This window comes from Scophthalmus maximus, chromosome 11 (genome assembly GCF_022379125.1).
Source record: "Scophthalmus maximus strain ysfricsl-2021 chromosome 11, ASM2237912v1, whole genome shotgun sequence".
NCBI lineage: Eukaryota > Metazoa > Chordata > Actinopteri > Pleuronectiformes > Scophthalmidae > Scophthalmus > Scophthalmus maximus.
The window spans coordinates 21,476,605-21,501,774 of NC_061525.1; the positions used below are offsets into that span (position 1 = coordinate 21,476,605).

Genomic DNA, 25,170 nt, shown 5'->3' on the forward strand with positions numbered 1-25,170 from the left:
GAACTTGTTTATTCATTTCCATATATCTTTATTATCTGTTATTTCCCATATATTTATATCTTTATTCTATACAGGTGTATTTCTCAATACAGTCTTTTATGGACATACATAGATTCTATATGAGAGAGAGAGAGACAGAGAAGAGAGAGAGAGAGAGAGAGAGAGAGAGAGAGAGAGAGAGAGAGAGGGAGGGAGAGAGAAGAGAGAGAGAGAGGGAGAGAGAGAGAGAGAGGGAGAGAGAGAGAGAGAGAGAGAGAGGGAGAGAGAAGAGAAAGAGAGAGGGAGAGAGAGAGAGACAGAGAGAGGGAGAGAGAGAGAGGGAGAGAGAAGAGAGAAGAGAAAGAGAGAGAGAGAGAGAGAGGGAGGGAGAGAGAAGAGAGAGAGAGAGGGAGAGAGAGAGAGAGAGAGAGAGAGGGAGGGAGAGAGAAGAGAGAGAGAGAGGGAGAGAGAGAGAGAGAGAGAGAGGCAAGAGTGAGTTTACTTCCTTCATAAGATATTTTGGCTGTTAACAAGACAACAGGAGTTCACATTACACACACACGCACACACACTGAAGTATAGTATACACACACACACACACACACACACCTCAACATGCACACATATAAAGGGGCTGAACACCTCTAATCCTTTTTACACGCACGCACGCACGAGCGCGTGCACACACACACACACACACACACACACACACACACACACACACACACACACACACACACACACACACACACACACACACACACACACAGGGAGGAGACAGGTATTCACAGGATAGATTACACCAATACCAGACTGACTAGTAAATACGCATGTAGATGTACAGTACTCGCCATAATTTAACTCCTGCTCCTACACACACACACACACACACACACACACAGTTACACACTCACATACACACAGACACACGTGCACGCACACACACACACACACACAAACACACACCTTTTTTGGTAGAAAGTAAAGAGCAGTGACGCTGGATTTTTTCAGACTGTGATAATGTTTGACGATAATGTTATTAGCTCTGATCCATATTTGGTGTCTACCGCTCACGGAGGAGGTCGCCGAGATCAAAGCGAGGACCGTCGGCGTGATGTCACGTAACGGTCGCGTGAGTGTGAGGAAAAAGTCAAAATGACGACAAGGATATATTGAGAAATAATTACACGTCTTATATTGCAGTTATAGAATGAATACACACGGTCGGTCCTGTCTGTCAACCGTTTTTTCTCCCGCTGGACTAACAGTCTTACGCACACACACACACACACACACACACACACACACACACACACACACACACACACACACACACACACACACACACACACACACACACACACACACACACACACACACACACACACACACACACACACACACACACACGGTGCTTCACAGTGTAGGAAACTCATTGCAAACTCTGTCAGACCGACACAGGCTGAGTGCCAAAACACAAGATAACGACAACTGCGGCATCGGAACGTCTTTGAAAAAAAAGAAGAACAAAGCAGATCATATCATATATTTGGCTTCAGTAACAGATGTAAAAAGATACCTGAATTTTGCTACATATCAGAACGCATAACGTAACAGCGTAAATATGAAAAACACGACGAACTTATGTGCAGATTCTCCAGGTTAAGAGAGACTTTTCATTTTGTCTTACACGAAACACAGGTGATGTCAATGTTTGTATAACTGTACAAAATGTCCCGTTACACTTGTTACCTGAAGAAAAGTGTGGTCACTAACTGACTTTTGAGTGGAGGAACTAAAGGAACAAAGCCAAGCTAAGCGAAGCGGCTGCAGCCCGACTCCACCTCTAACGTCACGATGTGAGTGTGACAAAAAAGGACGGGCCGAGTAAAAAGGAGACGAATGACGAAGAAGAGGCAAAGACGGTGAAAAGTACAGTAGCCCCGTGGTCCTGTAGGTTTGCAGTTTGTCCAGTAGAGGGCACTCTCGGCTGATTACGGCGGCACCTTCGGTTTTTGGTCAGACGGCGTTGGTGACGATCAAGTCTCTGTGGCCGTCGCTGCTCGGCTCCGGAGTGATGCTTTTCAACAGACGCTGGGAATGAAGAGGAAGAGACGGAGGGAAAAATATAAGAGTATTATATACTTAACACTTAAGCTGACATGGATTAAAGTGCAGTTCATTGGATTTTGTCAGGTGCACAACCTGTAATCTTTAACAATTTTTTTATGAATTAAAATGTTCAAGGACTGGATTTACTGATTCATCATTTTTTTCTGCATTATGAGATTAAAAGAAAGATCCGGTTGCCAATCGTAGGAGACTAAGAAACAAACAAATATTAACATCTGAGAGGCTGGAACCTGTGACTTTTTGACAATCTGCCTAAAAACAAAGACCGGTTGCGGATAAGACTTTCATGAATTGACTAATCCTCTTAGCACTAATCTCAAAACTTGATCAAAACCTTGTTTGCTACAGAACCAGGAAGAGACAGAACTGTTTAGCGAGAGAGACGCTCGAACACGTTGACCTCGCTCGCCTCGCTCGGCCTCGTCTGTCCTCGCGAGGCCACGCGTGCGTCGGTGAGACTGTTTGCTCCGACAGCAGAGTCAATACTGGACAAGAAGTCAAAGGAGATCTGTCTACAAGACGTGTTTGATGTCCTCCGACCTGCTGTCAGGTCATTTTATCAATGGTGCTGATTTGACTGTATTTAGTTTGTCAGGTTTGGGTGTTAAAGTGTAATGAATGGTTTAGTGTGTGTGTGTGTGTGTGTGTGTGTGTGTGTGTGTGTGTGCGTGTACGAGTGAGCGACAAGCATGTGAGGAGTGTTTTTGTGTCATTAGGTAATGCTCTGTGTGTGTGTGTGTGTGTGTGTGTGTGTGTGTGTGTGTTAGAGCTCAATTGGGCCTGTAGGTTGTCATTAAGGGAACAGAAGCTCTGTCACTGAGTGAGAGAAAAGGAAAGGAGAGGAAAGGAAAGGAGAGGAAAGGAGAGGAAAGGAGAGGAAAGGAAAGGCAAGGAAAGGAAAGGAAAGGAAAGGAAAGGAAAGGAAAGGAAAGGAGAGGAAAGGAGAGGAAAGGAAAGGAGAGGAAAGAAGAGGAAAGGAGAGGAAAGGAAAGGCAAGGAAAGGAAAGGAAAGGAAAGGAAAGGAAAGGAAAGGAGAGGAAAGGAGAGGAAAGGAAAGGAAAGGAGAGGAAAGGAGAGGAAAGGAAAGGCAAGGAAAGGAAAGGAAAGGAGAGGAAAGGAAAGGAAAGGAGAGGAAAGGAGAGGAAAGGAAAGGAAAGGAGAGGAAAGGAAAGGAGAGGAGAGGAAAGGAAAGGAGAGGAAAGGAGAGGAAAGGAGAGGAAAGGAGAGGAAAGGAAAGGAGAGGAAAGGAAAGGAAAGGAGAGGAAAGGAAAGGAAAGGAAAGGAAAGGAGAGGAAAGGAGAGGAAAGGAAAGGAAAGGAAAGGAAAGGAGAGGAGAGGAAAGGAGAGGAAAGGAGAGGAAAGGAGAGGAAAGGAAAGGCAAGGAAAGGAAAGGAGAGGAAAGGAAAGGCAAGGAAAGGAAAGGAAAGGAAAGGAAAGGAAAGGAAAGGAAAGGAGAGGAAAGGAGAGGAAAGGAAAGGCAAGGAAAGGAAAGGAAAGGAGAGGAAAGGAAAGGAAAGGAGAGGAAAGGAAAGGAAAGGAGAGGAAAGGAAAGGAAAGGAAAGGAAAGGAAAGGAGAGGAAAGGAAAGGAAAGGAGAGGAAAGGAAAGGAAAGGAGAGGAAAGGAAAGGAGAGGAGAGGAGAGGAGAGGAGAGGAGAGGAAAGTGTCAACAGCAGCTCTCAGACATGCACTGACGTCCAGTTTCAGGACATTTTCCTGAAATTTCCCGGAGGGGCTTCATGTGAGAATGCAAATGTTTGCAAATCTACCCAGACGCCACAGAATGTTCCTGTTGTTGTGAACGTGTCTGACCTGGACAATCTCCTGTTGCGTTTCGGTGATGTGTGGACGGCAAAGTCAATTTCCGAGACATTTTCCAGACGATTTTGTGAGAAGGAGTGAAACCATAAAGAGAAAGGAACTGAAGAAAGGAAGAGAGGACAAGTACCTGTTTGAATGTTCCCTTGGCAGTGAGCAGGTGGTAAACCATGTACGCAGGCACACAGATGAAGGAGGAGACGCCGATGCAGTAGCCCAGGACCGTGGTCCACTGTGGGTAGTGGTAGTGGAACAACCTGACCTCTGGAGGGAAGGCCAGGAAACTGATGATGATGAACTGGACACGAGAACAGGGAACAGACGAAGAGGTCAAATACGAGAGGGGTCACACATCAACGTCCCTGACACTATGGTCCTGTGGTTCTGCTTCTCTGAGAGCCCCTCACCAGCAGGAAGCAGGGGCAGATGGCCACCCAGCAGACCCTCCAGAAGCAGCCCGGGTAGAAACCCAGCATGAGGTGGACGTCGTTACAGAAACGGGTGGTGCCTGGAAAACAGCGGCACAGGACAAGGCCCCCGGTTATCAGTGTGAACTGGGATTCAGGGTCACATGAAATTAAAATCTATACAACGACACTCCGGCATGTCGGTTACCGTAGAACCAGGAGACGGCGATGACCTCCAGCAGCACCACGGTGATGACCGCCGGGCCGGTGGCGTACTCCTCAAACAGCTTCACCACAAACGCTCCTCCCTGAGACAGGACGCGGGGCGAAGGAGAGAGAGAGAGAGAGAGAGAGAGAGAGAGAGAAGGGAGGACGTTCTCTAATGCTGCCTTCGTGTGGTGTCAGAAGGATGGTAAATACGGGTTGGCGACTTACATATGTGAGCGTGGACAGAGCCCCGAGGTAGCAGACGCACACCAGGCCGAAGACGAACCACTCGCGCCTCTTGGCCAGGATGTGCGGGAACTCGTCCAGCATCGCGGTGATCACTCCCTCCAGCCCCGCGAACTGGAGAGAGGACGGTGGCGAGCGGGAGGAGAAAACAGAGGAGAACATCATCAGAGGGTCCAGAACATGAAAAAGGAAAAGAGGTGGTTGAAGATGTGATGTGAACTCGGCATCAGGACTGTGGGGCAAGGCCGCTCATCGTGACGACGTACGCCGTTTGGATCTTTTGCATCTTTACATGTTGAGAGCTATCAGGACGTTGCTAAGCAGCCGTTCAATGTAATCAGTGTGAGCAGGGTGGAGGCGTACGGCACAACCGCCTACTTCAAATGTGCATGGAGAACGGGGAAAAGAAGTCTGAAGAGGCAAAAACTCCAGAGACACTTGAGGTCCACCTTAGTGTTAGAACGACACGTTTCAAGCTTATGGCTCCGATCAGGGTCGCATACGGTGCAACTCTCAAAGACAAATGGGAAAAGCACGACGACAAATTCAAAAACACAGCGAACAATTCGAAAATTAATAATCACAAAACACAATGGCAAATAAGTTTTTTTAAGTTACTGCTGTTTTTTAAATTTGCTGTTGTGTTTTTAATTTGTCATTGTGTTTTCTAATCTGTTGTTGTATTTTGTAATGACAAAACAACAGCGGTTGTTGACTTCTTAGTCATTGTATTTTGTAATTTTCAGTTGTGTTTTATAATTTACCGTCATGTTTTCTAACTTGCTGTTGTGTTTAGTGATTTGCCATCGCTATTTGCACTCCAGGGTCCTCGTAGCCACAAGCTGAAGTCTAACATTCGAGTTCTCCTACATACTAAGTTCTGAGTCTTGCTGGAGTTTTGACCTCTGATATCATCAGTCCTGCGAGTTCTAACACATGCAGCCGAACGGTCGAGCCGATGATCCGACGCGACTCCGAGCGCGCGCGCCACGTTTTTTGCAGTAATATCCTCAGTCATAAGAAATGGAGGCGCGCGGCAACACCGATGCTGATTCTGCGCTGATTATCAGCGGGTGATAAGAGCCCTTACAGGTCTCTCCAGCTGGCTGCCTCCGAGCCAATAAACACAGGCTTACGGAGACAAGATCGCCGCACAACGGTGATATGAAAAGTCCTGTCGCATTGTGTCCGTCGACTGTTATCCCAAATGGAACGGGGAGGACAAATAATACCCGATGCCCCCACGCAACAGACACATGCAAGTCAAACACGACGAGGCGTCGGCCTGCGTAACAAGGCAAATACGACACGTCTGTTTCGAGGTTCATTCGACGGAGCGCACATGAGCAGGGCGCTAGGCAACAACAGAATTAGGCGGCTTACACTGAGGAGGGATCCGTCGACAAACAGAGGATTGACTCCGGCGTTTTTCACTTTTTTTGCATAGAAAGTAGTGTAACAATGTTAATTGTGCAGAAGTAATCTGTGTAACAGAGTGAAATGTATTCATATTGTAATTACACAAAATCACCTGACATGGTTAAGCCTCCCTATAGTCAATATGTGGAACGTTTGAGACCGATGCTCTGTTCCCCTATGTTACCTTTTGGGGGACCCCCTTCCAAATTTATAATACTGTGTTCTAATATTTAGCTGGCTGTCGTAGTAGGCGTTTGCTAATAGCTAGCCACCTTTCTTTTGAAAGAAATTAATGAACAGTTTTTTTCCCCCCACCCGTGGGCCCTGGGTAGTCTGCCGCCCCCCGCCCCCCCCCCCCCCGTGCTACGCCCGTGCATATACATTATAAAGTTTATCTGTTGCCTTAAAGTTCAGCGTAATGTGCTGACGTGTTTTTATCGTTTGATTTGTGTAGGGGGGGTTCATGACCAACATTGACTGGAGGATTGTATTTATTTTTTCTTTCCATTGTCAGATAATCTGCGATCCGGGTCCCTTCGTTACACACAACGCAGACAACACTAGGTGACATTAGGAGATCGACAAAACTAACCGTGCTGTCCAGGCCCAACATGATGATCATGAGGAAAAAGATAATGGCGAAGAAAGTGGCGGCGGGCATGTTCGCTATGGCCTCCGCGTAGATGATGAACAGCAGACTGGGACCTGGTTGAGACAGAAACGACAGTCATGGAGAACTCGTTCCTCACAACCTAAAACTGTTTTTATTAATGATGAACCCTACTACTGTACTTCCATGATGTGATGCAATATCATTCATCCAGGACAACGTGAGGTCAGATAAACACATTTCTTGGCGGTGGCCTACCGGCGTCCTTGGCCACGGCGCTCACATCCTGCTGCCTCATCTCAGCCATGTATCCCAGCACGGTGAAGATGACGAAGCCAGACAAGAAGCTGGTCAGACAGTTCACAGAGCTGGTGATCAACGCGTCTCTGAGTGGGAACAGGGGGAAAAGATGAAAGTGGCGGGAAGACGACAGATGATCTATATAACGCTTATTGATGGCTCCACATACATACGGATCTAAAAGCTGACATATTGGCAGGGATCGCCGATGTATGAATAATACAACGAAATCTCAAGTGTGTTCAAAAAAAAACATTCGCACTTGTAGCAGTTGTTGTGAAACGGGTTGTAGCTGGCGAAGGCGAGGAGAACGCCGAACCCTGGCCCCAGAGAGAAGAAGATCTGAGCTGCTGCATCGATCCACACCTTGACGAGTGCAGGGAGGGGGAGATGTACAAAGAAATGTGGATTAAGACAGCGCGGAAGGAAAAGAAGGAAACAGAACGACTCGCCTTTCGGATTGAAGGTGCTGACTCGACTTACTGTGGTGCTGAGCAGTTTTTCCCAATCGGGTTTGAGATAGAAGACGACGCCCCTCCAGGCGCCGGGCAGAGTGGCCCCTCGGACGAGTAAGATCAGCAGGACCAGGTAGGGGAAAGTCGCCGTCACCCAAACTACCTAAAGCAGAAGAGAAAAGAAAGCATTTGCTGAGAATGAACTCTGTTTAAGGTTCATCCAGGAAATACATGAACTGTTTATAGATCTTCCACCTTGTCTAAGCTAGTGTCTGATGCTGCTACTTGAGCCCCGCCTGATCTTTTCATGTATGATCGTCATGATTTGAATCTTAACGTCCAGACTTCCTTTCTTTCCTTTCTAACCAACTTCTCCACCCCTGGTGATGAACGATAACGAGGCAGAAGAGATGACAGGAGCAACGAGTGTTCTCTCCGATCTCCATCCATCCACTCTAACTGACACCGCCCATTAGCCGCAGCAGGCGCCCGCTCCGTTTACCTTCCCAGACGTCTTGACTCCTTTCCAGATGCTGAAGTAGACGATGGTGAAGATGAAGAGCAGGCAGAGGGCCAGTTGCCAGCTGACGGAGCCCAGCTGATGGAGGCCTGGGGAGAGGTGGACCTGCAGCACATGGCGACTGGCGGGAGGGGACGAGGAGGAGAGATGAAGTCAAACGGGATGCGACCAAGTTTGAGACAAGGGAACAGTTGGATGTTAGCGGAAAGGAGAGGACGAGAGATTTGAGATGTTGTGGAAATCGAGGAAAGCCGGAGGAGAAGAGGAAAAGGGAGGTTATGGGAAGAATGTGCAGAATAATACGACAGATAAGACAGAGAAGTGAAAGTGGGAATGAAAAGACGGGATGTTTGTGTAGCAAGTTGTAAAGCAGAGGAGAAGATAGAGGGAGGAAGGAAGGAAATGTGATATCGCCATGTTAAAGAATCAGACAGATATTAAAGAGAATAAACTTTCGAGAGAAAGTATAAGAATTCATAACAAATTTCTGTTAAGAAATTAGGTCAAAGTTTGCACAAGCTGAAGTAAAACACTAAACAACCAAAAGGAACATTGAGGTTAACGCAGGTTAAGCACACGGAGCTCGGAGGATAAAAACAGAGATTTATGTTGAAAACAGGAAATTGTGGCGCCAGACTGAGTTTGCGGACTTTGTTACTTTAAAAACCTGCTTTTGGAAAAGTCAACTATACGGATAAACCCTGAATCTGTGGCAGACACAGGACGCAGTGAGCGACTGATAAGGCAGGAATAAGAAAGACATTGTTTTCACAGACCTTGGGCTTTTTAAGTCACAGTGAAAAAAACTTTTTGACTTCCCTCCTTTATGAAATCTCGACTGTCCCTTCAACTCCAGTTAATCACTGTGTGAGCAGATTGCTTCCAACTTGGAATAACATGTGGAAATGAACTGTAGCGCCAGCGTTGAATAAAAGATCATATATATATATATATATATATATCATATTTTTGGATTGGTGGACTCATTTTTTTCCATGCCAAAGTCGACTTGTCCATACATTCTCATCTCCTGCACTCAGCTCTTTTCATACTGTTGCAACCGCATCAATTTCCTCTCGCTCCTTATCTCTTAGCTCTCTCGCCCTCCACCTAAAGGGGTAGTTCATAGTTTTTTGTCACAGTTTTGTTTTGAGTATATTTTATTTAGTTAATATCCTTCTGCGGAACAAATCGTCCATTAGTCAGCAGAAGAGAAGGCTGATATAAGCTTTTTGTTTTAACATCCAATTCAATAAAACACATGCACATGGTGAGCTGAACAGATTAAACTAGCTGAATGAATATACAACTTTGTACTCTAGTACAGTAAGAAGCTATTTATCCCAGTGACTGCCTCTTACTGTACTCGTTTATATTACTATACATACCCCACCTATAATATATTCATATCAACACTGTATATACTGTACATAGCGCATTCGCTATACTCTTTAAACCATACTTTATTTCACTTCCTTTGTGTACTTATACAGCCAATACTGTTCATATTGCACATATCCTTCATTTATATTCTATTTTACTGAACATGTTACTCTGCACTATACTGCTTTTTTTTGCACACAGATACTAACTGCTTTTCATTGCCTCAGTACTTGACAATAAAGTTGAATCTAATCTTATCTGATCTAATCCATCAAGTAAGTGTTTCAGTGGTACCTGAGTTTTGAATTGTTCACGTCAACGATCTGTATCACTCATGTACTTTGGACCATGTCAGATCAGAAGAGTTATTCCTATTCTGAAACGCTTCCCTCCTTGCAATGTCTTCACAATCTGCGATGCTGGTGATAAATCGGTCAGGGATCTTCAACACCAGGACCGACCCCGGGGATTGTCCCCTGGGGAAAGTTTTCCCGCCTCCTTCGCTGCGCAGTCGCCGCCGTACGCCTCGCTACACATCCCCCCACTTACGTGCACTTACGTATAGAACTCCTCGGCCGGCGAGGTGGAGGAGTTGGACCAGGACACGTTGTGGTCGGTGGACATGTAGCTGTTGCAGTTGGCCGTGTTCCAGCTGTTGGTGCAGGTGGTCCAGGGCAGCGTGGGCCGCAACGAGGACAGCAGGTAGTACAAGGCCCAGGCCATGATGGTGTTGTAGTAGAAGGCGATGTAGAGGGCGATGATGCAGATGGCGAAGCCGATCCCTGGACGAAAGAGAGAAAGGACGATTGTAGCACAGATCTTAAATTAAAGAATGAAACACTTGTGTGTCACTCCCCAGATCTCGCAGAGACGCAGTTTTCAAGTCATAGTGGATAAGTGGGTGACATTTTCGCCACAACAATAATTTACATACCATCACATAATTTCTAAGCATCTGGCATTTGGCATGGAAATGTGATAATTTGCATAACAGAGAGTCGGTATATCTCACTCGAAGTACAAGACGTAGGGGGATGCTCTTCAAGGGAACTGTGCTGAGGGGGGGGGGGGGCAGAAAGGTTAAATGAGCCGTACATCTCTCAGTCTTGACGGTTTTGACACTTCTTCTCTTCGACCTGCCAGTTTTCCAGTTACTATACTCATGTTCTCTTCTTCCCCTTTTTCTCTTCTCCCTCCCGTTACCTTTGAAGATGGGGCAGACGTGTTTCCAGATGGAGATGCAGCCGCTGCGGTGGAACTGGCCGAGGGCCAGCTCCATGTAGAAGAGAGGGACACCGCCGAACACCGCCATCAACAGGTAGGGCAGCAGGAAGGCACCTGGGACGGAGACATGTGGCAACCAGAGAGAGGGAGGGAGGGAGGGCGAGAGAGGGGAAATAACAAGAGGGGTGGAGGTAAGAGGAAAAAAATGTGAGGGTGGTAGATGAAAACATTGAGAAAAGAGAAAACAGGGGGAAGGAAAAGAGTTATGGAAGAAAAGTAAAATCTTGATTACACTCATGGGATTCGCTGTGATCTCAGCCGTCCTCTCGATAACCCGCAATCAACACGAACCAAGAACGGTAAAAAAAAAAGAAAAAGAAAAAAGGCACGCTGTGAAAATCATTAAATCTTTCTCTAAGTACCTTATCATTTACATAACTGTGTGGCCCGCTCAAAAACAACAAACCATTGTTTTGGTCCCCGGCTTCACAGTATTTTAATGGGCTCTGAGGACTTGCACCCACGGAGGAGAGGAAGAAAAAAAAAGGGACAAATCAGTGCTGGTGCAACGTTGGCTTTGTTATTGCGAAGTCAGGAAAGTATTAAAAGCGATGAAGGGAGATTTAGAAGAGCAAACACAGAAGAGCCGAGCAGCAGCTGGACGGCGGCCAGACCTCCGCAGCCTAACGTGCAGAGTTCGATAACACATCTCTCTTCTTTCTTTCTATCAGATCATCGACTCATTTTTTGTGTGCATGTGAACATGTCGCGTATGTAGATGAGGACGAGTGTGTAGACGGCCGCGGGTTGCACCTCTGCAACGCGAGATAAAGGTTGATTGAGCAGCTGCCTGGGAGACGGGTTATGAAGCCGAGGAGAAAAGAGACTGACGACGTTCTCATAAAAAAAAAAAAACCCACGCCACAATTAATACTGTTGCCTCTATCAAGTGTCTCGCGGGCGCCATCTCTACCTCGCTCCGTGAGACACACACACACACACACACAGAGAGAGAACACAGGAAATTGCAAAGATTTTATTATTGAAAATTCAATCAAAGTATAAAGGGGAGGCCCCCGTTTTCTGCGAGGTGGGGGGTTGTGTAGCGACGGAGCCGAGGCCGAACCACGCTTAGACTTTGTGAAAATATACATGTAAGCGCTTTTCATAAACATCTTTGTTAACGGCACCACTGTAAGACTCCTAATAAGTCTTTTTTTATTATGACGTCCGTTTTTAATTATGGAAAAAGTTACAGGGCAGTGAACTCACTTACCTCAGCTGTTACATATATTCTGTATTTTAATTGAAACCATGAAAGAGCTTTTTGTTCTTCTCTCTAGTCCTAGAAATCCTGGGAGGCTTATCTCCAAATCCAATCCCGCTCCTTATCTCCCTCCTCCTCCACCTCTCTCCCCAAGTTTCTCTAAGTCAAATATCTTTTTTTTTTTTACCTCCTCCGTTCTGGTAGCAGATGTAGGGGAAGCGCCAGACGTTTCCCAGGTCCACGGCGTAGCCGATCACGGACAGCAAGAAGTCCATCTTCTTGCTCCAGGTTTCTCTGGGCCTCTCCAGGCTGGTTTGTTGCACCACCAGAGTCCTGAGGCCGCCCGGCGGCGCGGTGGACCCGGCGCCATCGCCTCCGGGCCCGGAGGCCGTGCCCCCGGGGGTCGCTGCCGTCCCGGGTCCCTCCCTGGGGCTCTGAGGCGTGGAGGTAGTGAAGCCGTTGGACGGCATCGGTTTGCCGTTTTCCTGCTGCGTCCCCTCCTCTCCTCCCCCCACCTCCTCTCTCCCCTTGTGCCCCTCTCCCTCGTTCTCCCCCTTGTCCATTATCAACATGCTCGTCATCATCATATCTTTTGTCTCCATTGCGTCGCGCTGAGGTTCGGTTTTTTGGGAGCGAAAAGGCGGTTAGGGGTGGAGAGAGGCTCTCAGCGGCGACGAAGGGAATGTGGCACTGCTGTCTGATATGGTGCCCATCAGGGGAACAGACGTGTTGGGGAGAGCGAGGGAGTCAATGCAGTGACGGTGTGTAAGAGGGGGGAAGAAAACAAGGGATTGTCCTGCTTGGGACAGGTTGAGAAGAGAGGGAAGAGGAGAGAGGAGCTAAGAGGAGAAGATGGGGCCAGAACAAGGGGAGGTGAGTGTGTGTGTGTGTGTGTGCGTGTGTGTGTGTGTGCGTGTGTGTGTGTGCGTGCGGGAGAGGAGAGAGAAGTGTGTGTGTGTTGAGTAAGAGGGAATAAGAGCAGGCAGCTCGGGACAGAGAGAGGAAGGGTGCACAAGAAAGAAATATGAGTTTGAACAGGATGTGGCCACAAGAAAAGTTAGAGGAATCTCAGATCTTCTCCGGAAAAACGACTCGTCCCCGGTGACACCCGGTGACGGGACAACCTGCAAAACACACACACACGGACACACACACACACACACACGCGCACACACACACACACACGCGCGCGCACGCACGCACGCACGCACGCACGCACGCACGCACGCACGCACGCACGCACGCACGCACGCACGCACGCACGCACGCACGCACGCACGCACGCACACACACACACACACACACACACACACACACACACACACACACACACACACACACACACACACACACACACACACACACACACACACACACACACACAGAGAGAAAATACAGATACGTTACAGGAACATAGTTTGGCACGAGCGTCTGAATTATGACAATGAATAACAGTATTGTGTCTTGCCTTGATGAATAAAAGGCAAAATCTCAATGAGGGTTAAACAGATGTTGAAGGAGAGAAATTGTGTTTTCATTAAGAACAATGAAAAATTGAGGGGATTGAGTCGGGACACGCCGATTTACTTAGCGTTCCCTCGTGTTTCAAATTTCACGCTATTTCTCTAAGTTGCATAACCTGCTTCAACACTTATCTGATCGAAGCTGCATAACAGGGAGAAGAACATGTTAAGAAACACTGTCGTCCTGAATGTCACATGCTGAACATATCAAAGCAGAAAAACATGCTCCACGAGATGTTCCTTCATTATTATTATTGTTATTATTATTATTAGTTTGGATGTGACGTGCTCTAAAGCAGACAATAGATCAGCAGGAAATGAAAAAAAAACACGTAGCAAGCACAGCACATATTTTTCTAAATTCAATAATCGCCGGGTGAAATCAGACAGTGTGACATTGTCTCAGAGAGAATGGAGGACATATCGCTCGGCTTTATTTATGGATTTAAAATGCGAAAATATAATTACTTTAAGTCAAACACAAGACATTAATTAAGTCGTGGTGCTGCAGTTGTCGTCAGCCGCGGGGCACGAGGGGATGCTCGAGTATTTTTTGTTCAATGACTCGGAGCAACAAAGTCATCTGCAGCTGTTTCATAAAACCGCCATGATTAGTTTTGCTACGCAAGAATACAAATATTTATTTTCAATTTTCACTCAACGTACAAATCGAAAAATGCTTTCACATGAGTAAACGGGTACAAACTTACGGAGAGAGAGTTTAAAAAGCGGATCAGATTGTTTATAGTGTTACATCTCAATTAGTCGTGAAAGGCCAGAAAGTAGGAAGACGTGATTATTTACGTGGAATCGTCATTAGCTAAATGAAGAACAGGCTTTTTTAACGAGGCACGGAAGCTCAAACGTCACGCACCTGGAAATTAAACACGGGCGAACCAACACACTCATAGGTTTTTTTTCTTCCGCACAAACTTCACTTTCACTTGCCGACGAATCACGGCAGAGACTTCACCTCCTCGCTGTCCGACAGATGAAACGCTTCCACCGACCGCTCTGACGAGAAAAGTTCAAGACGCTTCAGAAGCTTTAAGGTGAATTAACGTTACTCTGTCAAACGTAAACCGTGAAATGTATTGACGTCTCACTTACAGTAAATACAGTGAGGCACGCGCTGCGTCAGCTGTCACACTCGCTTCACAATGGACTTGGAGAAAAGCAAACAGGGGTGAATGACGTGATGAATGACTGAGTCCGACCTGCAATGTGCAGACGCACTGACATCAGCGGCTGAAAAACTAAAACACGCGGAGGAACAAACATCATGTACGTGATGATGTTATAGATGTACGTTTGAAATATGTTCTTACACCTTGTGTTCTTTGAAAACCGTCAAAACAGTGCGATGCTGCGGGATGTTGGGATAACTTTAATGAAAGAGAGAGGACGAGACGATAACATCAAGATTGCTGCAAAGATAGACTGAGAAAGAAAGAGGACATGCCAGGAAACTATAATGAGACGAAACAGAACTCAAATTATAAATTAAAGGCTCTCTCTCTTTCTTTTCTTATCTTCCTGAACTCTGCGTAAACTTAAACAAATCATTAGTCGCCGCACTGGCGCTGCTGAGGGAATTAACAGCAGAGTAAAGACGCCAGTCGCCTTCAACACACACACACACACACAAACACACGCACACACACACACACACGTTATACGTTACCTTTGGAGACGGTGAGGAAAGAAGTGGAACGTGCACAGAGGGAAGCAGCAGAAGCAACAAGTTCGATGCACAAAACTTAAAGAATCCTCTGCTTTTTACACAAAAAAATAAAACTTGCCAGAGAAACGGCGCGAGCACTAGCACATCACGACACCGTGTTTGCCCATTGAGCTCTCCTGCCTCTCTCGCGTCTCCCTCTCCCTCGCCCCCTCCCTTGTCGTCCCTCTCTCGCTGCACACACACACACACACACACACACACTCTTACACACATGGGGCGTTCAGAGACGCGCAGCCAAGCAGACGTACGGTGTGTATACGCACACACGGATGAGATGAGATGAGATGAGATGAGAGATGGACGCACGAGTTTCGGACGGAAGATGCAGGAGGACCGTTGTGAGAGTTTGTTTTGATACGGGAATAAGACGAAGAGCAATAATGAACTGAAGAGGAGCTCTGATACAGAACACACACACACACACACACACACACAACCACACACACACACACACTGCAGACAGGGGAAGTCCTGTGTGTGGGGCTCAATGTCAGGGTGCACCTTGCTACCGTCTCTGCCACACACACACACACACACACACACACACACACACACACACACACACACACACACACACACACACACACACACACACACACACACACACACACACACACACACACACACACACACACACACACACACACACACACACACAGCTCAAGTTGTCACACTCCCTTTTTTTTTCCTGCCAATTTAGTCTTCAACCCATTTTGCTTTCACGTTGATCTCGTACTTCATTCTTTGGTCCCTCCTCCCATTTCTTAAAATCCTCCTCTACTTTTAAAGTTCTTTCCTCATCCTCCTGTCGTCACACACACACACACACACACACACACACACACACACACACACACACACACACACACACACACACACACACACACACACACACACACACACACACACACACACACACACACACACACACAAACACACACACACCTGCTAAAGTGAGATTAGGCTTTCAGGAGCTTGGACCCTTGTGACCCCTGAGTCTTGTTCCAGTTGTTCCCTGGACTCATACTTTGAGTTATCCAGGGATAAAGCATCTTAATCGGACAACATTTGAAAGGAAAACATGGACTTTTAGGAGCCAACTGCTGTGTGTTTTTGCGACACGTGCAACAATTGAAAACAGAGTTTGCTTCCGATCATACTGTTCTGCTCCAGACGGTAAAATTGTCATTTTTTTTAAATCAATATGCTATATTTCTTTAAAGAAAATCAAGACATATACATTTTTTTTTTGCAAAAGCAGTGAGCACGTCTCTGTGTTGTATTTTGACTTGAGTTCATTGACACTAAGTCCAGACAAACCCCTTCTCACACATGCCCGTGTTACATAACCTATATTCCCAATAATGGCTGTCGTCACGGCAAACCTTTTTTTTTTCATGTATAAAATGTTAAATTAAAGCCCCAAGATGTAATTGTACTTGTAAAGTTACAAACTGCAACCAACTGAGCAACCGACAGGGGACACGTTATGGTGTCGAGCCGCCGATTCCATTTCCAGGTCTCCGGCAGCATCTGAAAATTCAACGCGAATGCGACGTATTCGGGACCGTTTTGTGCAACAAGCGTATTCAACACGACGTAGCAAACATGGCGACTCACGCGGAGGTCGGGTCCACCCCATGGAACTATATTTAACTCATTCAGAGTTGACGGAAAAAACATTGGTTCTTTGTTGCAGGTGATTATACATATATGAACATATAGTTATGGACAATATATTCAATATCTGTGAATAAGTTCTTCTAAATATTACACACTGTAGCTTTAAGCAGAAATTTGAAACGAACAAAACTGTTTTATCAGCTCATGAGCCTTTTTCCTTCTAAAATCCCCACGTGATCTGCTCGGTGCATCTTTTACCCTAAATCTTCTCGTCACACTTTGGGCTCTGTGCCAGTTACTTGTAATTCAGCCGTCTTTAAACACGGACCCACAGCCTGTGCAGTCTGGAGTACAGATGTCAGGGAACAAGTTGAGTAACAAATGATGTGCTTATCAGAGTCTCATGGGTTGTTTTTTCTCTCCTGGATCATATTTGGACTCCTGACTATTGTAGAATTTCTGCACCATTAGCCAACTTTTCCTTTTTCCACTTTTAAATACTTGAAACAGGACGTAACACTGCCGATTGAAAAAATAACAAGACTTAAAAAACATCAGATTTCATCTGTAAATCTTTGCAAATCTCATCAATAAATAATAAAAGACTTTTTGAATCACAAGAGAGTCAGAACTCTCTGCGGGACAAATTATGTAACGGAGACATTGTTGCTAAATTAACTCAAACTCAGTTTGAACTTCCTGTACTGCAGTTTCTTACTGGCCATCACAGTCTGTGATACACCAATATCCGCAAACGTACTGATGGAACTAATTCGTTCGTATGCCTATGAAGTGTGTCTATCTCTGCCTGTCTGTAAAATGTTCTTTAACGTATGATTACATTTATCTTAAAATCATTAATTACTGAATTTGTTGATTTAAAAAAACAGCAAATTAAACTTTTTTCCCCCCTCTGGTTCCTTTGGCCGAAGTATAGTCAACTATTCCCTGATCTGCTGTAGCATCTTATTAAATAAAAAAATAAAAATTAACCATTAAAAAAAAATTAACCAATTTCATTTCAAGATACATGGAAAAAAAGGAAAAAAGAATCTAGTTTGAAAAAAGAAGAAGAAGAAAATAAGAATAAAGTGATTAAAAATATCCTTTATATTCTTTCTGGAATTTGTCTCTGGAGGGTATTTCGTGGTTTGGCGGGAGGAGAGGAAATTCTTCAACTGGAGGAGTTGGGTTTAAGCATCTTATAGTCAAAAAAACTACAACAACAAAAAAACATCTTGAAGGATGATAAGTTAAAGTTACCTTTCTGGAACAGGTCAAGAAAAATATTAATATTAGTGCTATTATTGGCTCTCCAAAATATTTTTTAAGACTTAACATCTTCAGAATGAGAGCTAATTCTTTATCCATATATATCCATATCCATATTTTTTCTTTTAAGAATTGGACAGTGGATACTAGCTTAGTGTGAAGTTTTTCATATTTCAACATACATATCAATGAATATTACGCAAGGATAATTAGGAAAGAAAAAAGCCTTTTTGATTTGAATGATTTTGTTCAGCAGCAATGTATATTCACTAAAACACCGATGATTTAATTAAACATATGTGGGGGGACTCTATGGATTGTATATAAAAAAATGGACGTAGTCACCAGGTCCAGGAAATAAGGCCAATGTGGAGGTGGCTGAAGCCTGTCATCTCTGGAATCAGCAGCAGAGGGCGACTCCACTGGTTGCAAAAAGAAGAAGAAGAAAATGTCTACTTCTCACTTGATTTATAGCATCAGTAAACATTTTTCCTAAGGAGTTTGTGGTTCAATCTCTAGTTTAAAGTCTTCTTCAATACAGCATGATGTTCATTTTGTAAAATAAGATCTCATTTAGAGCCAAATAGACGATAAATCAAAAAGCACTGTAGTGGGGATACAGCGTGATTGACAGCTGGTACCGCCCAATCTGTGCATGGTTGCAGGTGTAGGTGTCAGTCAGACCCACCCGCTCCTTGAAAAGAAACAAGATGGCGCCGCTCAAAACACGAATCTCGAGGCTTCAGAGCGGCAGTTCACAAAACCAATGGGTGACGTCACGGTGCGTTCACTCACACACACCCACACACACACAGAACTTATTAATTTCATGTTCCACAAGTTTGTGTGCCACAGCTTTTCCCCGTGCCCACCCCGACATCGTGCCAACCAGCCCCGTGCTAAATGAAAAATAAACAAGTGCCGGCAGACGTGAGAGGAGAAAAAAAACAACAACGTTTAGGGCATTAGCTGCGAGTCTGAGAGCCTCCACACTTCCCACCACATCTGCACAAACAACACTTAACTATAGTCAGTGGAACTCGCAGTACTTTAAGAGGAAACTACTCCCAGGAGACAAGCCCCAGACGGAGGGGCAGCACGAGCGTAGACGTGCAATCACTTTTTAAGAGGCCAATTATCAAGACGTGTGCAGTAAACGACCCCGGAGGAGTTGGCCCAAAAAAAAAGGAACAAGGGAAATATCACACGTGAGCGTTATTATTAAATTATGGCTCTGAAGCTTCAACCATGACAGTGTAATTCACAAAGAGTTCTCACTCCTGGAAAAGTCTCAGACAGCTGATTGTGGTCCAAACTTGTGTGGTCGTGCAGAAAAGTTCCGTCTACACTATGTCCAGCTTTTTCTTTAAAAAAATAAAATAATTGGTGTGTAAAGTAGGAGTTACTGTACTTTAATATCATCACTTATTCCTTCGTGTTCCTGTGGATTCCGAAACGTTTGTCTCAGTCTGTGCGGCAGGAGAGGACGCATGAAGCAGAAAAAATCACCAATAAAGACAATTCATAATTGATTGTGATTAATATTAAAAATCAATTAACAGACCTTAGAGACCTCGTCAATCTGGCGATGCTGTTGGACAATTTTCTTTTCTTTTTTCCATTAAGGAACGTTGAGCAATGCCGATTACGATCAGGCAGAAAAAAATGTGGAGATATTACTTCCGTCTGTTCCAGAATTTTTGATCAAATTGGAAATTATGCTAATATCGACCGCGGGTGAGGTCCGCTTTGTAGAAGATACATTTTGGATCAAACAAATATGTGCTTATTGATGCTGCATTTAAAGGCAGAAGAGTTAAAGGGAAAATCTAAATTGAAGTTGGCACTGTTGATGTCAGTCAGTATTATTTAAATAACATTGGTCTTCATGAGGCCTCTGGTGCAGCAGCAGTCAGGACACATACCGTACCGTGGTCGCAACGTTTTCCGATCTTTGCTCAGCTCGTCATGCCTCCCTCATAAATCTTGTAAAAAAGTAGAGGAAAAGGTTTTCAGGAAGCTGCCACGGACACAGAGCGCTCACCTGTCACACCGCGACAGTACCTAGACAGTAGGCAAACAAAAAAGTTGCCAAGTCTGTCAGGGAGCATCCTCTGTTCTCTGCACAGTGACGTGCAGCCACCACTAAAAATAAAGACGACCCGAGGAGCGCGCGAGGACGAGATTACAGGTGGAGGCGGATCTGAGTCCAGTGACGACCAAGACTCCAAATAAAGATTCGACAGGACAAATCTAGTACAGCAACAATACATCATCTGTAATGTAAATAGGGCTGCAACTAACTCACTAACTTATTTTCCCGATTAATCGATTAGTTGTTTGGTCCATAAAATGTCATAAAACGGTGTTTTCCAAATCCCAAGATGATGTTTTGTTTTGTCCACACACCAATGATATTTACTTCACTGCCACAGAGGAGCAAAGAAACCAGAAAATATTCACATTTAAGAGGCTGAAATCAGAGAATTTTGACTTTCCCCCCATAAAAACTACTTGAACCGATTAAGAAATTATTAAAATGGTTGACGATTAATTTAGTAATTGATTACTAATCGATTAACTGTTGCAGCTAAATGTAAACTTAAAAAAAGTCTGTTCATGACAGTACTTCCATAGTTCTTCCATATTTACCACCTGACTGGAGATCAAACTGACTAAATAAAATGTATTATTATAATCATTATCAACGAATCAGACAGTTGGAGCATTTCTTCATGAAGAACATTCTTAAAAAGCAAAACAGACGATGTGACATGAAATCCCCCTTTTCCTTAATGATGAAAAGAACGAAATATGTTGTTGTTATGATGAAATTAATTCTTGCTGAATTGGGTCTTTACACTCATGATGTCATCCTTTAGGTGGGAGTGACACAGAAAACAGAAGATGGCTATGACGTTGTGGTGGGGAAGACAGTTTCCAGGCCGCCCGCAGCTACAAACATGACCACCTAATTAATTATTTGACAAATGATTAAAAGGGCATTGACTTTGTACTGTAAATACCCCCCCCCCCCCTGTCTCTTCACTGTATTTTCTTTTCCAATGTGATTACTGAGCTGAAATGATGAAAAAAAGTTGTATTTAAAAAGCAGCGGAGGTCTGACCTGTGGGTGGCTAAGAGGGTTTGAGATTTTGTGAAGCCTGAATGGCTTCATGCTGACATTGTGTAAGTTCAAGCGAACGGCCGTGAGTACAGTAAGTGTCGAAAAATAGCGTTTGAAAAAAAAGTTTTAACCACACAGAAAGTCTTAACTCAGTGTCGACATAGAGGTGAATAACCGATCGGTAGCTAATCGGTAAAACAACAAGCTTTTATATCTGTTCCGCTCTAAATGTACTTTACAATCCTGTTAGAAAATGAAACATTCCAAAAAATCTTCCTGTAACCGGCAGAAAGGAACTACATGTAATTTAGTCGTTTTGTAAATCATAAAATCTAAACTATACAATACAGAATAAAATATCCCTAATCAAATAAATTAATAGCCCCGAAATCTGCGAATTTACTAACTTGTTTCCCAAATATTACAGAATATATAAGTCCAGATGACTCAATAAGAAATCCTAGTTTATGTCACCGATCCCTGGCTTACACACACACACACACACACACACACACACACACACACACACACAAACTATACATATGTACTGTATATACAGGGATGGTGATCAGATATAGATTCAAAGCCCCAGAACTGGACAGTGATTAAGAATGATGAACTCCATGGCAATGAAATTATGGGCTGTAAGACAAGGCAATGTGGTCCTACCTTGGTATTTTTAGCAGCGCAGGCTGCGTCGGTCGGTCCGAGCGAGCGTCTGGTAGTCCGGTGGTCCAACGCTCTGCCGTTAGGGCAACAGACTAAACCCGTTCACATAAATCACACATGCCCGGGCTTAGAGAGAAAACTCATTCCTTTTCTTGTCATGGAGGAAACTGCCCGACTCTCCTGCCAAAGTAAATACCAAGCTAATTATTGTCCTGGAAATCCACATCAAATAAAAAAACAAAACAATATTTCTTTACTTAATGGTTTTGGTCTGTTGATCAGAGTCCGTATTTGACCATCAGTCCCACACAGACAGTCGGTGAGAACACTGGTCGGTGAAGGTACTCTGCTCTGCCCGGGCTTAAGACACAAACACACACACACATTCTCTCACACTCTCACACTCTCACACTCTCACACACACACACACACACACACACACACACACACACACACACACACACACACACACACACACACACACACACACACACACACACACACACACACACACACACACACACACACACACACACACACACACACACACACACACACGCTAAGCTTCAGAAAAAGATCCTTGCCCTTAATCCAAGACTCCTGGATGCATATTTATAAGATTGGGGAAAAAAGGAACACACACAAACGTTAGCTAATAAGAAAAACAACAACATAATAATAAGATTATTTAAGTTCCAGCCTGTCTGTGACCTAGTCTAACTAACCCATTTACCTGCATCTGCAACTGACTCGGGCCAAAAGGGCACCGGGCCAAATACAGTAGTACAGTCTGTGTATAATTGTAGCCTTCATGGTGTGTGTGTGTGTGTGTGTGTGTGTGTGTGTGTGTGTGTGAGAGAGTTGGGTGAGAGAAGATATAAAAAAAGGATAGCCTGGATACAGACATACATCACAGGTCTCGTCATTAAAATGCCGTTAATCACAGTGTCCTCTTTCTATGTACACTCGCGCGCACACATACACGCACGCACGCACGCACGCACGCGCGCGCGCGCGCGCGCACGCACGCACACGGGGCCTCGTCTCTCCGTCTTGTTAAAAGCCAGCCTGTGCGAGTGTCGAACGTCATTCCAATCAGCATCAGATGAAGTACTAGGTTAATCCTCACTGCATGACAACACAAATCCACACAAGGAATGGGCGCACACACACAGGCGCGCACACACGCACGCATACACACAATGGGAAAAGACAGGGAGGAAAAAAAAAACAGGAGAGGGATAATGAGAGCAGGTGTGTAATGAGCAGTCGCGTATGGTTCAACTGTCAAACACAAACAGCTGGACGTGGAAACCATCACAAGACCCGTCTCTGATGTCAGGGCCCGTGTGTGGGGAGCTCGCGTTGGCAGGGTCACACGTTCACACTCTCCCGCTTTGTTCTGAAACCCATAACAAAAATATATATATATATATAACCATAATACTTCTTCACAGGCTGCAGCTCAAGAGAGACGTGAGGGAAAACATCTTTTACAACTACCTGCCTGTACAGATGAAATATGTTTATGTCCATCTTCAGGAATATCAGGTATAGGGGTTAATAAATATTGTTGGTTGTACTTGTACCTCTGTGGAAGACACACGATGTGATATGAAAAAGAGATGTGCACATTATAAGATACTCTTGCCATGTCTGAACATGGTTGTTTTGATAAGTTAAATCAAATACTTTATTAATCCTATGAGTCTGAGGCCCTGTGGCTGTTTGTGCTTGTAATATTTAAAAAAAATGTCTGGAGAAAAAAAAAGAAAAAAGCAATGTGTGTAGTGACACTGCACTTCCTGTACGATTTTCACAATAAAACATTTCAGCATGATACGACTATTTAAGGCTTTTAAACTGAAATCAAAAAAAACCCGGAAGTGTTCGATTGTAGTGTCCACGCTGACTTAACACGTCACATTTATCCCGATGTGACACACTAATATATACAAATTCAACATTTTTGACAACTAAACAATATAAACATGTTTTAATGCTTTTAATATTGTGCTGCTTCTTTTAAGCTAATGCTATTCGGTAGCTTAAAGTAGCTTAGTAGCTCCATTACACAACTTGGTGTTAGCTTAAAAAAGAAGCTAACCTTTTGAATGTTGGATTATTAAACAATATATATCGCGTTGAGAGAATATTACACAAACCTTGATATATCTTCAGGGAAGCTTAAGCGCCGAATGTTGACAATATCTATTTTTTTTTAAATTTCTGAGATGAGACATAAACAGTAACCGTTTCACCTGAGAGGCCCTGCAGCATCCTCTGTCCTGATTGGCTGCCCAATGTCCGCAGTTTAAAGTCATTAACACACCTGTTGCACTTGTGGTATATGTTGCTGGGGGGAAAAAGTACTTTTATGAATATTGATAAGTTAGTAGTGGTGAAATGAATTAATGAGTTAGTATCTATAATAATATTCCACTTTGTACGTGTTTTTCTAAGCATAAAACCACATGTTTTATTAAAGTAATAGTAGAAACACACCAAAAAGCTTTTACTATAAGTATGCAAGTATTACTGTTTTAGCAAAATGTTACTGAGTTAAAAGTTCAAATTATTTTTCAGAAAAACTGTCCTTATAATTTAAAAAATTTAAAATGATAAATTAAGAAAGGAGCGTCAATCTCAAAGACCCACGTCCATTATTACAGGTTTACGAAGGGACTGATGTTTTGTTTTTGATTTTGCCTCCAACATTTGAGTTAAAAAAAAAAAAACTGACGTTAATACCAGTTCTTTTAAATGCTTAGGTATTACTATTATGAATACAATAACACAGGTATGTTTTGCCATTGTCGCTGGTTGGGGAGGAGCAGATTTTTGTACATATATATTTGTTCAAGGTTCATTAATATCATATTTAAGGGTTAGTTACTCCTTAGAAGTACAGTACTTGAGAAAACAATCCCACTTTCACCTCGAGTGTAAACACGTTTCACATTTTCTTCTTTAAGAACCAGTAGTTCTCACAGGGAGCATTTTAAACTTACACAAGGGAAAAGGTGAAGCACCTCGGAAAACAGCTCCCACTCCCCTTAAAACATATTGTGAAACCAGGGATTTGCCAGATAAAAGATTTACCAAGTAGGCTCGCCTCTAAATCAAACACAGATATAAGAGGAAAAATGCCATTCCTTTAAGGTAAGACTTCTAGTGAAAAAAAAATGTTGGCCTGCGATCAACTTACCTCATTCAGAAGTTTAATCTCACACCATCTGGCTTCTG

The 25,170-nt window shown here is 44.1% G+C and overlaps 1 protein-coding gene across 4 annotated transcripts; it reads right to left on the minus strand.

Moving 5' to 3' along the window:
* Nucleotides 1–350: 350 nt before the first annotated feature.
* slc6a4a (solute carrier family 6 member 4a) lies at nucleotides 351–24,223 on the minus strand. 4 transcript variants are annotated; one of them, XM_035622238.2, is made up of 17 exons: nucleotides 24,090–24,223; nucleotides 22,182–23,326; nucleotides 21,925–22,104; nucleotides 18,474–18,550; nucleotides 12,154–13,090; nucleotides 10,679–10,813; nucleotides 10,035–10,257; nucleotides 8,075–8,213; nucleotides 7,601–7,735; nucleotides 7,380–7,483; nucleotides 7,076–7,203; nucleotides 6,800–6,912; nucleotides 4,771–4,902; nucleotides 4,544–4,643; nucleotides 4,336–4,436; nucleotides 4,059–4,226; nucleotides 351–2,073 (listed from the first exon to the last, which is right to left on the minus strand). In XM_035622238.2, the coding sequence occupies exons 5-17, from the start codon at nucleotides 12,566–12,568 to the stop codon at nucleotides 1,999–2,001; spliced, it is 1,968 nt and encodes a 655-aa protein (XP_035478131.2). In that variant the 5' UTR covers nucleotides 12,569–13,090; nucleotides 18,474–18,550; nucleotides 21,925–22,104; nucleotides 22,182–23,326; nucleotides 24,090–24,223; the 3' UTR covers nucleotides 351–1,998. The 4 variants fall into 4 exon arrangements, with proteins under 4 accessions (XP_035478131.2, XP_035478130.2, XP_035478132.2 ...); XM_035622237.2 differs by lacking the exon at nucleotides 18,474–18,550; XM_035622239.2 differs by lacking the exons at nucleotides 18,474–18,550; nucleotides 22,182–23,326; nucleotides 24,090–24,223 and having other exon boundaries at nucleotides 21,925–22,154.
* Nucleotides 24,224–25,170: the final 947 nt, after the last annotated feature.

What these genes read in the sequence shown, in the direction of transcription:
- slc6a4a (XM_035622237.2), bottom strand. Translation starts at nt 12,568, where the DNA reads ATGGAGACAAAAGATATGATGATGACGAGCATGTTGATAATGGACAAG. An exon ending in CCGGCCGAGGAGTTCTATAC is followed by an intron (nt 8,214 to 10,034) that starts GTAAGTGCACGT and finishes CCCTCCCGCCAG; the next exon opens with TCGCCATGTGCTGCAGGTCC. An exon ending in GAGTCAAGACGTCTGGGAAG is followed by an intron (nt 7,736 to 8,074) that starts GTAAACGGAGCG and finishes CTTCTGCTTTAG; the next exon opens with GTAGTTTGGGTGACGGCGAC.